General features: G+C 41.0%; 2 protein-coding genes across 3 annotated transcripts in view; one reads left to right on the top strand and one right to left on the bottom strand.

The window, feature by feature from the left end:
- The window catches only part of TXNDC5 (thioredoxin domain containing 5), a 27311-nt gene extending 15543 nt beyond the window's left edge, over positions 1 to 11768 (top strand). The window contains exons 6-10 of the mRNA XM_020797121.3: positions 2258 to 2344; positions 3201 to 3347; positions 4348 to 4430; positions 8694 to 8823; positions 9678 to 11768. Of these exons, the coding sequence (XP_020652780.3) occupies positions 2258 to 2344; positions 3201 to 3347; positions 4348 to 4430; positions 8694 to 8823; positions 9678 to 9800 (570 nt within the window). The 3' untranslated portion in view covers positions 9801 to 11768. The remainder of the gene's footprint in view (positions 1 to 2257; positions 2345 to 3200; positions 3348 to 4347; positions 4431 to 8693; positions 8824 to 9677) is intronic.
- BMP6 (bone morphogenetic protein 6) overlaps positions 11599 to 13411 on the bottom strand; it is a 132151-nt gene continuing 130338 nt past the window's right edge. For both annotated transcript variants that reach the window (XM_078393426.1, XM_072998602.2), the window contains one exon: positions 11599 to 13411. In XM_078393426.1, the coding sequence (XP_078249552.1) occupies positions 13329 to 13411 (83 nt within the window). In that variant the 3' untranslated portion in view covers positions 11599 to 13328.

Raw genomic sequence — 13411 nt, 5'->3', positions numbered from 1 at the left:
TTTTTTGTTATAGTTTTTTTCAATAAATAAATATGTGAAGGTAAAGGTTCCCCTTGACATTTAGTCCACTTGTTTCCGACTCTAGGGAGCGGTGCTCATCCTCATTTCCAAGCCGTAGAGCCAGCGTTTGTCTGAAGATAGTTTCCGTGGTCACATGGCCAGCGCGACTAGACACGGAACGTTGTTACCTTCCCACCGTGGTGGTACTTATTTGTCTACTCGCATTTGCATGCTTTCAAAACTGCTAGGTTGGCAGGAGCTGGGACAAGCAACAGGCGCTCACTTCATCACTTGGATTTGATCTTACGACTGCTGGTCTTCTGACTTTGCAGCACAGAGGCTTCTGCGGTTTAACCCACAGTGCCACCAGGTCCACTTAATAAATACATAATAGTCAATAAATAAATATTCAATAAATACTGTGCCCCTGGCCACTCAACCCCACGAACAAAGGTGTTAAATTGGTCTGCTTACCCCCAAACACATCTCTAATTCAGCCTCTAGATTGGGGTCATAAGGACCTTTAAAGTTACACACAGTACCATTTGGAAAGGATTGTCAGTGCTATGGAAGAAAAACCCAAGAGAGAGAGCTGTTTTGTATGTGTGTTAATCCAGCATTCCTCAACCTTTTTAGTACTGCAGACTGACGGAGCTTCTGAGGGAGGTGGGGCGGCTCTTAGTGCTTGTGTTCTCCGACGCACGTGTGAAGTGGTTGGGGAGTGCGCACGCTTTCCCTCACCGCTATGTGCAGGATGCCTGCCCACCCGCACGCTCACCCCACCCCTGCACATGAGCGCATGCTTGAAGGGGTGAGGGAGTGCGTGCCGGCAGCGGAAGCCTGGGAGACTTTAAAATTATTTTACTAAACCTTTTTTATTTTACTCCTTGCCTCCCTCCGCGGGAAATTCAAATGCAGCCACTGGTGCCGGTTCCAGAGCTGGAGGCACCAGTGGCAGCATCGGCCTGCTGAAGGCAGCGAGGAGCGCCTACCCCGGCCTCGTTGGAACCCGCCGGGAGGAGAGCAGCTGGAGCACCTGGCCATGCCCTGCCTCCCGGCTCTTGCCCATCCCCCCATCGCCGCCGCTGCCAGAAGGAGAGCAGCCAGAGCGCCCGGCTCTTGCCCTGCCTCTCGGCTCCTGCCCACCCCTCATCGCCTCTGCCGTCGCCAGGCCACAAAGGCAGACCTCCCACCCACCCCGCATGCGCTCCCCTCCCCACAGCTGCTTTGTACTTGAGGGCGTTTGCATGAAGGGGTGAGGAGCGCTCACACCGGCGCTGACATGTGCACACGCAAAGCAGCTGTGGGGGGGAGTGTGTGCTGGGGGGAGGTCTTCTTCGCGGCCCGGTCAGGCTCAAGCCACGGACCAGCAATGGGTCGCAGACCGGGGGTTGACGACCTCTGTGTTAATCAACTGATTATGCTTAGTAGTTACATGGAGGGGTAAGAGTTCTACAGTGGACCCTCGACTTACAGATGGCTCGACTTAGACTTTTCGTGTTACAGACTTCTCTGGTTGCAAAATTTAGATTTGACTTGCAGCCGGAGAATCGACCTACAGACCAGAAAAAAACCAAAATGGAACAAAAACAGCCGGTTACGGGATTAATCGGTTTTCAATGCATTGTAGGTCAATGGAGACTCGACCTACAGACTTTTCGACTTGCAGCCACTGTTCCAATACGGATTAATTCCTTAAGTAGAGGGTCCACTGTACATGGATTTTGAACTATACAGGGGTCTAATGCCTCTAACCCCAGCATTGTTGAAGGGAGAAGTGTACTTCATTATGAATTAACACTTTTGTTCTGTTTTTCTCCTTCATTTTCTGTTGGGAGTTTGAATCTTCACTGTGCCTCCTTGACAGACACTGGAATTGGTGATCCGTAAGGTCACTTCCAGCTCCGCAGTTCTACAATTATGATGATGATGATCATCATCATCTCATTTAATATTCCTCTCTTTTTTTGTTACTTCTCATTGCCATTCTAAAGCTCCATTTTGCCTTCCTGGTAATCTGAACTCATGAGTTGGGGACCTTACAGTTTTTGGACTCTCTCCTTGAGACATTTCTGTTCTGCTTTACAGTATACGAGAACTCTGAGGTAGAGTTCTGGAGAGCTTGAACTTTCACCTCCATTTGAAACATTTTGGCGATCTGATAAAGAAACTGCTTCATCCAGAACTTTAGACCAGCTTATGTTTATGTGGCTTTTACTTGGTCCTTGTGAATTAATTGAATTATGCTAAATTTTAGGTTGACTGCACACAGCATCATGAAATCTGCTCAGCAAACCAAGTCCGTGGTTATCCAACCCTCCTTTGGTTCAAAGATGGAGAAAAGGTAAGGTGATTGTGAACTAGCCCTGTGTGTGAAATAGGACCTTTTAATGTCTTGTGTGACACATTTGATTGGATGAGCTACAGGCCTGTCCTAGACCTGATAATAAAAATCTGATTACATAGCCGCCTTGGGTTCTTTTTAAGGAAAAAGGAGGAATAAAAATATTTTTAAATAAATAAAATAAAAATAAATCGTTGGTGAAATGAGTCTTAATGTAGCCACAGTCTCTATGAGCCAGAAACTATATAGTAAAATAAATGGGCCCATGTTCTTGGGAATCTGGCTTTGACACATAGATACCTAGTTTTACATACTCATCAAATGTTCATCTCTGAAGGGCTATTTTCATACAAAGTTGATAAAGAGGATGGGCTCAGTAACAGGTCATACTGAGTGTGTGAGAATCATAATCCTCACAAAAGGCCTTCAGTGGTGGTAATCGTTGTGCACCTGGAGAATTCAGTTCACAGCAATATGCATTATCTCTTGGTTCTTCCTGCTCCCCTGCAATATCTAGGCTCCTTCCCTTTCTCCCCCTGCTTTTTCTCAGCAGCTGATGTCTCCTGATGCCCCATCTTCAGTCTGATGCGTCAGCCAAATAGTGTCCCTTTGAAAACTCTTCTTGAGACAGCTGCCTGGATTTGCTTCACACTGAGGCAGACCTCACTATGTTACTTAACAGATAACTCTTGGGTTGGGCAAAATATCACTAAGGTGTGGATTTGAATGAAATGAGTGAATGGATTTGTATAATGGCATAAACTGACTGTTTATGGGCTGTGGTGGCATTTTAAATGGGACTTTCAGATATGTTTGATAAACTTAATAGCCCACATGACAATTGGTTCGTTTCCAGGCTGACCAATACAAAGGAAAGAGAGATCTTGACTCTTTGAAAGAATATGTAGATTCCCAGTTAAAAAACACCAAAGATGCCTCAGATGATCCTAAGCCTACTGAAACACCACCAACACTATCAGCCAAAGAAACCACTGAGGAAGAGGTAGGTGCTCTTGAATTAAAGTTGGTTGTAGTTGGCTTCAGCAACACCGACAGAGTTCTGGTTAAATGCTTGTAAGAATTTGCAAAAGGTTTTTATTATTGTGAATAAAGCTGACAGTGCAAGAATGAGTTGGTTCATGTTTTTTTAAAAACTAATAATTGTACATATCAGGTTGCTTTCTGAAGCAAACAGTTCTTGGCTGTTCATACAGTTTGTATAGTTAAACACAGTGTTCACGTCCTATTGGATGGGACCGTATATTTATTATTTTATTTATATCCCGCCTATCTGGTCGGGTCAGGACCACTCTAGGCGGCTCTTGCTCCCTTTTTCTCAACTGAGTGATCATCTTTGTGACATCACACTTGGTTGCTGGAGCCAGAATGGTCCCAAGTCAGTCCTGTCTTGATTGGTGACACAGCAAAAAAGAACAGGAACAAATGGATAAAAAAGGAGGAATTACAGTAAACCAGGTGTTGAAAAGACAAAGAAGATGAAGTGGTGGTGGTGGTGGTTGGTCCAGAAAAACAAATACTGCTCTTAATTTAGGCTGCAGTATGCCTGTGCTGGATTTTGAAGGCATGTAGTGTAGATTTCAGGACAGGTGGGGATAAAAATTAATTGGGATGTCTGTGACTGTAGTTGTGTATGTCTTTGAATTCTGTCCATTTCCACATATTTTTGGCCATTTATCCAGTTATAAATCAGCTGCTGTAGAAACATTTGGCCTCCTTCAGCAAGGGCAGTCAGAGGGCAGGGACTTTTTCATGAGTTGTCAACACCTTATCAAAAGGGTGTTGTTTGATAAGGTAGGAGAAATCTGCCCAGGAACATTTGTGAATACATCTGGTACTGCTTGTCTGGTGCACCTTTTAAAAAAAAGACATGAGTGCAGTGGCTTTAAAGCAGCAAGAATTTTGCATCACTTGTGAATGGTGCTAAAGAGCATAAACAGCATTGTGTAAAGCAATTTGACTCTGTTCCTCCTTTCTTTTGACAGAGCAATGTCCTTTCTCTCTCTGAACAAGACTTTGATAAAGAAATTGCTAATGGAATAACCTTCATCAAATTCTATGCACCATGGTAAGTTTTCAGGGAAGATATTTCAGCTTATAGGCGTTTCAGTTTCTTTTTTCTCTTACAATTTAGTCCTTGTTCTGCACACCAGCCCAATTCACTCACTGAACCTGGGTAGCCAGAGACTCATGATCGGTTGGTAGCATTTATCCAGAATTAAAAGTTTTATCTGGAAGTAGTTGTTCCATCTTTGTGTCATCCTTGAGAGGAGATGACATAATCTGTAAGGACTTTTTAATTTAGTTGTCGTGAATTGTGTGCAGCTGCACATCACAGGCAAGTGTGAGAGCGTCCCTTTTCAGGGTTTTTTCAGTGGTTTAATATTTTGTTGGTACATTGTTTTGGTACGAATGATCAGTTGTGTGCAGTACACTCAGATAAAAGATAAATAATTCATTTATGGGTCAAATACAAAATAATTAATCTATGGGTTGCCAATTTGATTCCTTCCTTAACATTTTCTACCTGGGTTTGTATTCCTGATGACAACACACATAGAGAGAATTCTGCCTTTCTTATTTTATGAGTAACTACTAATGTTCTTTGTGACATGATTATATTGGCCTTAAAAATTCGTTTCAAGGACAAAAAAAATCGAATGAAGCAGTCCTTACAAGGTTGATATTTTGGTTAACTGGCCAGTCAAATATTGTGTGTTTAGCAAGTTGAGATGCAAAGGCATATTAATTAAGGCTTGATTAAGCCAGGCACGAATTCCTAAAACTGTGTGCAAGAGTCGGACGAGAGCACGAGTACCAGCTCTGCTCCTGATCTTTCTAATTCCACTATTGTTAATGGTTATAATGCTCTGATGTTCTTAAAAACATCTGGGTTATTTTGTGGGTTTTTTTAAAAAGAGAAAATAGTGTTAACCATCCATAGAAATACAGTTCTGGATAGACTAATACCTTTATTGGATCATTGAAAAAAGTTGTAAGGAGAGTTTTTGAGTTCCCCAGAAACTTTAAATTTCACACTAACAGTTTAACCACATTTGCAGACAATATGTGGAGTGATTTCAGTTGTTTGGGAGGCATGAGTGCGATTTTCTAAATGTATGTGAAGTTCTTATGAGCTGCTTCATTTTTCTGATTGGCTAGAGGCCACCATTTTCTTTTTCATTCATGTGGGCAAATCACTCAATTCCTTTCCTCAGTGTTTTAACTGTACTCAATTTTTGTATAGATTTCTTAGAGGTGAATACTGTATTATTGTCCTGCTCATTTCATACCCAATCCCAAGCCTCGCTGTTGACATTTTTTAGTCTCATGGCTGATGCTAAATTCTTAGAATCTCAAGATTTTAGAACGTATGTGTAACCTGTAACATGCCTATTCTGCTGCTTTACAAAATTCTGACTGAAGTGGTGCTTGTAAATTTCTTGTGCTGTCCTTAGTACATGCAAGCCCAGAGAGATAAGCAGAAAAAGAGAGGGGGAGAGCGAGTTAAAAATGTAGATGGGTGTGAACTCAGAGAGAGTGTAGAGCTACATATTCAATACTGTGAGATAGTGAGCTGATTCTGGAATGAGATAAATCACTTTTTTGCCACTTAATATTGATTCCAGCATGAATAAGGACCCACAGACAAGGGTCCTCGAGACTCACGCCTTCTCACTGTTTCTACCTGCCTTTTCACTTGCCTGCCGCTTTGATCCAGAAAACACTGTTAATGCAAAGGAAGAGCAGAAGATGCCACTGCCTGCTTGTTCGCTGTCTCTGCCTCCTAAGCAAGGAAGTAAATTATGAGAAAGAAGGATCAAGAGTAGAGATGGAGGTATTCGTGTATGACTACAAATATCCCTGCACAGGTGGTGATAACAGTCCACTCATTTATCTGCCGCTGCTGCAGATGCCGCAATTCTTCCAATGGCTCCACAGTGTGTGATCTGCGAAGCCACTCTTCAGCCTTGCAGAGAGGCGTGTCCTCCTGCCTCCTGCCAGGAGTGGCTCGCTGATCGTGATCTGCAAAGCCATTGGAAGAATCATGGCATCCGCAGCAGCGGCGGATTGGTGAGTGGACTGTCTGGCCCCATGGGGCTGGACTCTCGTTATCGCCACCTGTGCGGGGATATTCGTATATGAATACCCCCATCTCTAATCAAGAGCAGCTTCTGATCATAGCAAAAAGATGAGGGGAGCATGCAGGGTGTATTGCCCAAGAACTCGAAAGACACTAAAAACATAGAGTTTTTATGGATTTGGATTAGAGATGTGGGTATTCGTATACGAATACGAATATCTCCGCACAGGTGGAAATAAAACGGGTCCGGCCCCATGAAATTGAATCTTAAACCTAATGTACTGAAACCGCTGGGGTTTTGCACCTGCATTCCAGTTAACTTGGAATTTCTACCTGCAACACGGCGAATGAGGGAAGAGCCCTGGACATTTGGGGAGGCTGTCCGCTTGTGACGCAGGAGCCCTCCCTATGCATTTAGTCTATACAACTTACGACGGTGCGAAGTCCAATCAGCAAGTCACACGTGTTCACAGTCAAACAGCACTATTTTCAGATGACTTTTTTTTAACTTCTCGAAGGAAACACTGTATCTCCAGAATTCATTGAGCCCTTTCAGCAAACCGTAGCAGCAAGCTGCACTCCAAATATAGCTGCCATTCTCTCCTGCCTTTATTCTAAAAAGGGCATGCCACAATGATGGCTAAGTACCCAGCAGCGAGGGCTGTGTTAAAGATACTCTAAATGTCACCCAACCAATCCACTTTCTTTGCCAGCAATTCTTTCCACAAAAGCTGCAGTTTAGGCTAATGTTTACTACACAAATAGCCACTATACTATTCCTGGCTCCCTAAATCATGTACACAATTATAGTTCATTGTATACAAATTGACCTTTTGCTCTTCCATGTCAACTGTTTTATGTCTGGCTAAGCAAGGACAAGTGTGCTGAGACCTCCTTTTGTGCTTTACTTTGTTTCATGTAAATATTGCCATTGGTGTTAAACTGAACAACAGTGGAAGCAATCTCATTTTATAGTTTTCAGTATGTATGGTCACTACCCTGCAATGCATATGCTGCTGTATAATGCTAAGATGTTTCCAGAAGTATATGTATTGTTTTTAAAGTAGATAACACATTTTTTACATTTTTATTACAATTGCTTTGAGTGAAGGCATGCAGTTTATATCATAGCAGTGGAGCAAACGATCCAGAATTAAGATGTTTTTATTTCTCCATGGTTTAAAGGAATATAGTTCTGTGCAGGTTGAATTTGACTTTGAGACTGCCACCTCACATCTACTTTGTATCTGAGTACTGTATTCATTTACCTAGTAGTGTACAGGCTCATTTCAGTATAATTTATTGTGGACATGGTCTAGCAGGCAACTAAGTGCAGTGCTTAGTTTTTTTGGAGTTGAACTGTGTAAAGATCAAAGTGCTTAACATCGGCTGGATAGCTTCCTATGATGTTGTAATATAGATGGATGTTCCATGGCAAATAAATGTTAACCGAAAGTAAAATTCCAGATCTATCCCTGTGGCATTTAAATTGGCAGGCACATGAAATATCCTAGCGGTGCATACTTAATGTAGCTTAACTGCAGTCTGGTGTCATTTAAGAAAATTCTGTTGCCTGTAAGTTCAATTGTGAGACACAGAAATGCAGTGAGGAAATCAGTTTGATGGAACAGTGCTCCATAACGTCCCAAAAATGATTGTTTGGTTCATGGATGGACTTAGTTTTATTTCTGCATCTGTTAAAATGAGGACAAATCAACAAGTGAGGAGAGGGGGAGAATGCCTGTGAAAGTAACAGATGCATTAAGGTATCAGCTGTGATTCCTTGTTTTTGAAATAAAGCTGTCCTTCTCTTTTTGCTTTTTTAGCTCTTCTTTGAACTGATGGAAGGAATAATGTAAAGTATAGGTTTTAGCTCCATTATTGCATAAACAGTGGCTGAAATCCTGTTGCTGTTAATTATGCCACATGAGGCTAATGTCAACCATGAAAGCTTCAAAACAGGAGGGGAAATGGTTAGTTACTTAAAATTGCAGCTGTCAGTAAAGTCATCCTGGCAGGTACAATATTCAGTAATTAAAGACTTTCCCCTCTAGTCCTGCAGTTTCTACAAGTTCCTGACAGTGCATGGGATTACATAGGAGGCTTAGACAGAAATAAAAAGTTTTATTTCTGAAAAATCACTGGTGGTCATGATATAATTAGCCTTATGTGTGTAAACTGTGACACAGGGCTTCAGCCAGTATGTAAAAAAATCAAATCAGAAATAAACATGACACTTTATTTCAGGTGCAGCCACTGTAAAAACCTGGCTCCCACTTGGGAGAGTTTGTCCAAAAAGAACTTTCCAGGACTGCTCGATGTCAAGATAGCAGAAGTAGATTGCACCACGGAACGCAGTGTTTGCAATAAATTTTCCGTAAGTGTGAGCATTATATTACTATTCATTTCCATTACATGTTGAAAATAATAAGCATGTGGTTTCTAAGTTGACAATCATCTTACAAAAAAAAACAATTTCCTGAAAATTACGGTTCATTTGTAGCACGTTTGCCTGGGAAGCTTTGTTCTAACTAAACTATAATCCTAATCTTAACTGCTTTTCCTGCAAACAACAAATAAAATAAACTTAATCTTCCATGTGGAGGAAGCCAATATAGGCAGCACTGATAGCTTGTGGCCCCTTCCACCAGAATGCAGGTATTGTTGTTGAAGACTAAGTTTCATCTCTGTAAAATTTAGACAGCAGTTATGTAGCCACATGCTCAGTGAGACTTAATTTTCCAGTAGATATAGCTGTACAGATCCAGATCACCACTAGGATGGACTTGTAAATCACTCTGAGCATTTTATACCTAGGAAACCCTGGAAGGCTTGCCGTAAGTCAGAATTGATTTACCACTATATATTGAGCAGTCAGCAACAGCTGTAATTTATTTCAACTTTTAGCTTGTTTTTCAGCAGTTGGTTAATTCTTGAGCCTTGCTTATTTTGAGGAGTTTCGTGTTATAGGTATACATAGCTATACTGTATAGATACACACTTACCCATAATATTAAGATTGTTAAATGTTGTGTTGCATGGTTTTATATCATTGATTTTACTGGAGTGTGGAGTGCAAGATAAATTACTGTGTTGTATAAGATTTCAAAACAACAAATAGCAGTAGTGGGGTCCTGTTTTTTGTTGATGAACACCTACTAGAAAATCAAGGTTAACATTAAGAAGGCTGGTGCTGCTGTCTTACATGCATTCTTTTCTTTCTTTTTGGAGGTCCGTGGCTACCCAACGCTGATGCTTTTCCGTGGTGGTGAGAAGGTGAGCGAACATACTGGAGCCAGAGATCTTGAAACCCTGCATAACTTTGTTTTACGGCAAGCAAAGGATGAACTGTAAAGATGTACCTGTGTGGATATGGCTTCTCCAGCTGTGTCTGTCTAGTAAATATGGAAGCTGAATCGTGGTAATGTTACTGGATTTCCAGTAGTGGTCATTTGGGAAACTAAATGTACTAAGATATGGTATCTTATCTCTCTGTGTTTGTATTTCTTAAAAGACTTCTATGTTGACCTCTAGGGAAGTATACAAAATGCACTCTTCAATCTTTGCAGTATTGTTTGTGTCAGTGAGGTCTTTCAGGAGGACATGTTAACATCAAAGGAATCAGCAGAGTTATGTTCAGTCCCAGTTACACAAATTAGAAACTTAACACATTCATAGTCTTACATTATACTATTGAATGACTACTTTTTAAATTGTCTGGGTAAAAGATTCAAAGAAAGTTCAAAAGGAAAACACACATTTTAGGAAGGTACCTCTGACCCTTATTAGCTGCTTGCGCTTCCTGTACTTGATTGTTCTCATCCTGAGGGATGCACAAGGAAACATTAGGATACTGTAATGTATGCCTAGTTTTAATGAACCATGGTATCTATCAGCTATTGGGGTAGCCGTTAAACATGACAGTCCTATTCAGTAATTTGCAAAGAGATTTGGCTTCCATTTTGTAGACTCCCACATTCTTTTCAGTTACCAGCTAATGATTTTAAAAGTTGGGTTTTTTAAAGTACAGTGGTGCTTCACTTAACGAGCGCACCGTTTAACGACGAATCTGCATAGCGACGCGTTTTTTGCAATCGCTAATGCGATCGCATTGCGATGTTTTGAATGGCAAAACATCACATTGCGATGATCGGTAAGCGTTTCGCTTACCGATTTTCGCATTGCGATGTTCTAAAAACAGCTGGTCAGTGGTTCCAAAATGGCCGCCGCATCAACAAAATGGCCGCCCGCAGCGTTTTCGTGCCGATTCCTCGCTTACCGAGGCAGCGAAAATGGCAGCCCTATGGAGGATTCCCGCTTAGCGGTGGGTTTATCCCCCATAGGAACGCATTAAACGGAGTTTAATGCATTCCTATTGGAGTTTTAATTTCCATATAGCGATGTTTCCGGATAGCGATGATTTATCCGGAACGGATTATCGTTGCTATGCAGGGCACCACTGTATTTTGCTCTTTTTAGTCCCCTACTGAGTAATCAGGATCAGTTCCTTTTGTTATTCTTCGGTAAAGAAAGAATAACAAAAATTTAGAGTCCTTGAATTATCTTCTTTCTTCCCAAGTAACATAAACAGAAGAACCAAACTTAGCAGGTGGTCTGTCGTTTTCAGCAGGCTGTTCATTCCCCTTTACCCCTATTTCCAGTTTAGATGCCGCATGAGATAGAATTAAAGCCAAAGAACATGTAATATAGATACTGAATAAAGATTAAATGAGAAGTGCAAACTTGATGTTAAAGGTCATTCAAATTTGTATACCAACTTCTATTGCCATTTGGGAAAGAGCTGCAGGTTTGTACATACAAAGAGCCTTGTATGTAGAATAGTGCTATTGCCTGGCCTTTCTCAACCAGATGCCCTGCAAGTGTGCTGGATTGCCGCTCCTGTTGTGAGAGTTGTAGCCCAACATATCTAGAGGGTGCTAGGTTGGAAGAGGCTGCACGCTGCCATGTTGTCTCTATTGAAGAGATGCAGCTTTCCTTAGCCATGTCTGTTTCTTATCTCTGTACTGTAGCTTTGTCCTTTCTATTGACTGCCAGGGAATTTGTCTAGCACACATCAAGAGAGAAATGTGAAAAACTGGAAAGGTACCAAAAGGGCTAATCACATATGACAGAGGTATCAGATCAACACAAATGCTTCTGCCTTAAAGGGAGCCTTTATTCATGATGGCTTTGTAAAAACCTAATGAAGCACAATCTCATGAGCAGGCTGCTGTAACTCATGAGTTTCTTGTACAAAACTGAGTGGTACAATTGTTTACACAAACAGTTTCTGAATAAAATCATCTTTTTTTTACAAAAAAACAGACCCACGTTTGGTCTTGCTAAATAGTACATAAAAATCAATATATCTGGAGGTTGCAATAAATTATAATACTCATCTATTTACAAAAGACTTTTCAAATTGCAAAGTAGTCAAAGGGAAGTGCACTCTTCTGAATTCTCACCTTGGGGGAAAAACATTGTGTAAATTCAGATTTCTGATGTAAGTATCACATACATTTTAAATTCATTTTCCTTTGGTGGTAGCCAGGTTAGTCTGTTCAGATTTCTCAAGGGTGAGAGGAGAGCCTCTGTAAAGTATGGACAAGTGCAATGAGAGATACACTTCTGATCTCCATTAGATCAGAATTTGTTAATATTCTTAACTGAGCATTCCCTTGGCCCCCTGGAAAGTGCAAAACAACTCATCTGCATATTTTGTCCTGCAGCCTTATATCCCACCCACACTCTTCCACCTTGTGTTGTTCAGAAGCACAAATGGGATAACACAGTTCTCTTTGTCCAGGCTGCTATTAATTGGCAATAACTAGGGTGATCTCTTTTCTCTTGTTTAAAAGGCCAGAAAGATTTATATAAAGGGAGTTTTTACCATTTGAGAAATCTCTGTTTTAGCCTCTGTCTTGAGGATGCCTTTCAGGCATAACAAAACTTTACAGTGGGTAGTCCCACAGAATATATTTTTACTGTTCATTGAAGGGGCCAGAATTTGTGTGTACGCACATATATGTGCATTTAGTATTGATAATGGTGGTAGCACTAAGAAAAGTTGGATCAGAATTAGCAGCAAGATACAGCTGGAATGTGAGCATAATTGCTTGTAGAACACTTGTCCCTCAGGCTGATGGCAATGCTCCTTCTAGAACAGCAGACGATTTGGTAGCTTTGTGTTTTAATCACTTTTGCAATAGTCAGACCAGAAGGGCACATTGCCAGCTATGTCTCTTGTTGATAATGAAGAAATACATGGCTTAACACGGCAAATGTCTTCATTACTTAACCTTCTTGGAGGAAACCTATGTGCAGCCATTCACTCGGTGCAAGACACTTCTTTGACATAGTAATCCTGAAGGCTTGACCTATAGTTGCATGTCTTTAAAGATAAGTATTGCAATGTGTGGATTGAGCTTTACTTTGAATAGTGCATTCTGTTGCTCAGCACAAACTCCTCATTCTTCATATTACGGCACAATCATTGATGGATTTGATGGATCTTTGCTTAGTGAGACTGAATTGTAATTCAAACAGAAGGCTGGCTTTTGTCTGCATATTTGCTCCATTAACCCAATTCATACCTTGCATATTGTGCTGGTGTTTTTAGACATTGCAAAACCAAGAAGCCACCATTGTGCAAACATTTTAGAAGTTAACATGTAACACTGCAGTTCCTGCTTTTCTTTCATTTCTTTCAATTCTTCCGTAAGGCACAAATCCTGCTCTAGAAGCATTAGATTTTCTGTCTGAATAAGTGGCTATAAATTATATACTTGAATGGCACTTCTGTAAAGAATGTCTTGTCAGTGACATCCACAAGCTCTTACCACCATATTCCTATATTTTTTCAAAATGACATTGGAATTATCATCAAAGTAAAGAACTGATATTGCCTGAAGTTTTGTAGGAGCACAACATGGCTTGGGAACATTTTCTGGATTCATAAGGTGAAC

Source organism: Pogona vitticeps, chromosome 4 (assembly GCF_051106095.1).
Source record: "Pogona vitticeps strain Pit_001003342236 chromosome 4, PviZW2.1, whole genome shotgun sequence".
NCBI lineage: Eukaryota > Metazoa > Chordata > Lepidosauria > Squamata > Agamidae > Pogona > Pogona vitticeps.
This window is presented reverse-complemented; position numbering and strand designations above follow the sequence as displayed.